Source organism: Cariama cristata, unplaced genomic scaffold (genome assembly GCF_000690535.1).
Source record: "Cariama cristata isolate BGI_N322 unplaced genomic scaffold, ASM69053v1 scaffold6282, whole genome shotgun sequence".
NCBI classification, from domain to species: domain Eukaryota; kingdom Metazoa; phylum Chordata; class Aves; order Cariamiformes; family Cariamidae; genus Cariama; species Cariama cristata.
The window spans coordinates 1-3331 of NW_009605407.1; the positions used below are offsets into that span (position 1 = coordinate 1).

At 46.0% G+C, this 3331-nt stretch overlaps 1 protein-coding gene across 1 annotated transcript in view; it reads left to right on the forward strand.

Annotated features, from left to right (window-relative positions):
* Positions 1–233: 233 nt before the first annotated feature.
* AQP11 (aquaporin 11) overlaps positions 234–3331 on the forward strand; it is a 12885-nt gene continuing 9787 nt past the window's right edge. The window contains exon 1 of the mRNA XM_009695933.1: positions 234–828. Coding sequence (XP_009694235.1) covers positions 234–828 — 595 coding nt within the window. The remainder of the gene's footprint in view (positions 829–3331) is intronic.

The window sequence follows — 3331 nt, forward strand, 5'->3', positions numbered from 1 at the left end:
GGGAGAGGGATCTCCCAGCCCTGTCAGGCTGGGCTCCCCTGCCCTTTGCTCCCCTCAAGCGAAGGGTGAGTCAGACGTCTCGCAGGCTGCACGCAGGTGGGGGCAGAAGCTGGCTCCTACCTCGAAGGGAAATCATTTTCCCTCCCTCTCCCGCTTTCTTTCTCCCCATAGGTGGTGGGTCTGGACCAGGGTGAACTCCCGCTTCGAGTCCTTCGGCCTGTGAAACTCCCACCATGGCTGTCGGTGGGGTTGGGACCTCGCTCCTGCTGATGGCCGGCATTATGGTAACAGTGGGGCTGTGCAGGAGATTAACCCGCCGCCGGCTTCGCTCCCACCAGCGCCTTTGCACTTTCCTTTTGGAGATGTTTAGCACCTTCCAAATTTGTGCCTGCACTAGCGAGCTCTGCCTGCTCGGTAACGTGGAGCCGAAGCCGCATACTGCTCTGAGTCTCACCTACGGTTTCACCGTCCTGCATGGCTTGACTCTGACCGGCAGCACATGCAATCCTTGTGGTACCTTGCAGCCAATGTGGGGCGGTGGGATATCGGTCAAGACGGGTGGACTCAAGATTGGCGCTCAGTTCGTGGCTGCAGTGCTTGCTAGAGTGTTTATGCATTTTATCTGGAGCCTGGAGATGGCAGAGCCACATTTTGGAGCACTCTCACAGAGCTGCAGCAACCCCATGCAGACTACAGAGATGCAGGCGTTCTGCATAGAACTGCTCTTTTCTGTCGTTTTCCAGCTGACCATCCTGCGAGTGGAAAGTGTTAATCCCAAATACAAAGTCCATTTGATTGCTCTTCTCATCACCATGCTCGTGTATGCAGGTTAGTCTTTTTTTTTTTCTCTGTTCCTGCAACAAAGTTGTACCAGAAGGGTTTTTTGATTTTCTTAAAGTGTTAAGATGCAAAACTATTTTTCTTAGATTACAAAAAATGCATCAAGGAAAGTGTTTGGTCCTACATATGCAGAGTTCATTTGGACTTTACATAAAGTTTGCCTGGTTAGATTCCAGGCAGGTGTGGGGTTAAGAATGAAATGAGTTATGAATTTTAAATTATGTCAAATCTACAAGTAAATATGGGTAAGATATCTCGGTGAAGGATCGTTTCATAATCTGACTCTATATAGCATGAGAGATTTCATACAATGTGTTCTGATTTCTAAGTGGCATTGCGAGAGGGCACCGCTGTCTGCATCAGGAGAAAAATTGCTGACTGTGCAACGGCAGGGTACAGACCGGTAATATGGAAGTTCTGCATTTACATAATGCATAATTCATATCAGTGCAGTTTATTTAACTACGTTAAATCCTTAAATCAGAAGCAGGAATAAAAAAAAAATGCATGTAGAAATGATAAAATAATACCTAATGAAAAAAAAAAAAATCAGGTGCCTGTTGTATCATGGCATTTACAAGAGTCGTGTGTCTCTGTAATGCCCTGTGTGTCCATGTCCTTGCCCAATTGTCACCTACTGCGTCCCAGAGCTGGGACACTGTCACCTGCACAACCTCTCTGGACCAGCGGGGAGGAAGAGGTGAGGGGAGTCCATCTGAACTTCTTTCTGCTGACTGTTGATGCTGCCTGTTCTCCCCAGTGAAGTGCCAGAGCTCTTATGGCACTTGTCACTTGAGGACTGCCCTGCAGGGAATGGGTTATACTGGGAAGGAGTTTCTGTAGTCTGGGCTACAGGACGGCGAGAGAGAGATGGTTACAGCACTCCTTGCTTGTGCTACAGCCCCCGCCACAGAGAGAGTCATCTAGGAAATGATCAAATCTGTTTATGAGAGAGGGAGATCACTCTCTTATCTGCAAGCGTCTGGGATATCATTGATGTCTTGTCCAAAAGGTTTAACTGTATTACGCTATCTAACGTAATAGCATATAGTAGAATAAAGTATGGTCAAATTTTCAGATGTATTAATGAAAAAACCTTTCTGCGTTATGTTTAGCTGAAATTAGCTAATGCCTGAAAGATTAAAAGAAGTCCATGGAGAATTTTGAGAATTAACTTAGCAATTTGAACTACTTTCTAAAATTAATTTTTGAAGGCAGAGTCAAGGTTGACAGGCTGAGAGAGTTGGGGTTGTTCAGCCTGGAGAAGAGGAGGCTTCGAGGTGACCTCATTGCGGCCTTCCAATACCTGAAGGGGGCCTATATGAGAGATGGGGACAGACTTTTTAGCAGAGTCTGCTGTGACTGAACAAGGGGTAATGGTTTTAAACTAAAAGAAGGTAGATTTAGACTTGACATAAGGAAAAAATTTTTTACAGTGAGGGTGGTGAAGCAGTGGCAGAGGTTGCCCAGAGAGGTGGTGGAAGCCCCATCCCTGGAGGCATTCAAGGTCAGGCTGGATGGGGCTCTGAGCAACCTTATCTAGTTGGAGATGTCCCTGCTCTACCGCAGGGGGGTTGGACTGGATGACCTCTAAAGGTCCCTTCCAGCCCGAATGATTCTGTGATTCTATGATTCTAAGGTGTCAATGCATTTTTGGCACATTAAATATATTTCTGAATTGCTCAGTAAAGTGTAGCCAGATTATCCTCCCTCTTCTACAAGCATGGAAAGCTGGATTCCTGGTTCTTAACATTCTTTTCCTGCTTAGCGAATAGTCATATCAAATAACGTGTGTCACATTGCCTTTCTTTTTGCTAGTTCATACAAAGAATTCACGCGCAGTGTCGTTGGCCAGGCTGGCCTCGTATCGTTTTCTAGTGGTGTACCAAGTCCGCTTCCTTGTCATGAACTTGGACTTGTTACGACTATGCAGTGCAATCGATCTGCATGTCCTTCTAGGAGACATCAGACCTACTGCGTCCAGGCCTCCTTGACATGCACAGTGCAGAACACCCTGTGCTACCTGGACATATTTCTTTCAATCTAGAGTCAAGTCTACTGTAAAAATATATATGCATTCTGGAGAGCTGGTCCTGAACTTAGTTTTATCGCCTACTTAGTGGAAAATCAAATTCTTTCTTGTTCACTCTGCTGCAAGCTTCCTAAGGTTGACACTCATTGCTGTACACTCAGTTTCAAAAGGAAAGGTGAAAAGTGCCATTCTCCCCCCGCAGTAGTCATGAGCCCGGTGTTTACTGTGCACTCCTACAATCTGGATTGAAGCCTCTTGAAGTAGAGGAAGGTGTAAAACCCAAGATTCCTATCACTGAGCTATTATACAACAAGTGTGGGAGTAGGCTGCTGCTATTTGATTCTTTCTGGGAGAAAGACCCAGCCCTGCACGGTAACAGATCTCTTTTTCAGTGGAAGGTTAGGTAGGTACATGTAGGACACCTTAGAGGTTCTCAAACATTTCTTGCTGCCTCTTTCC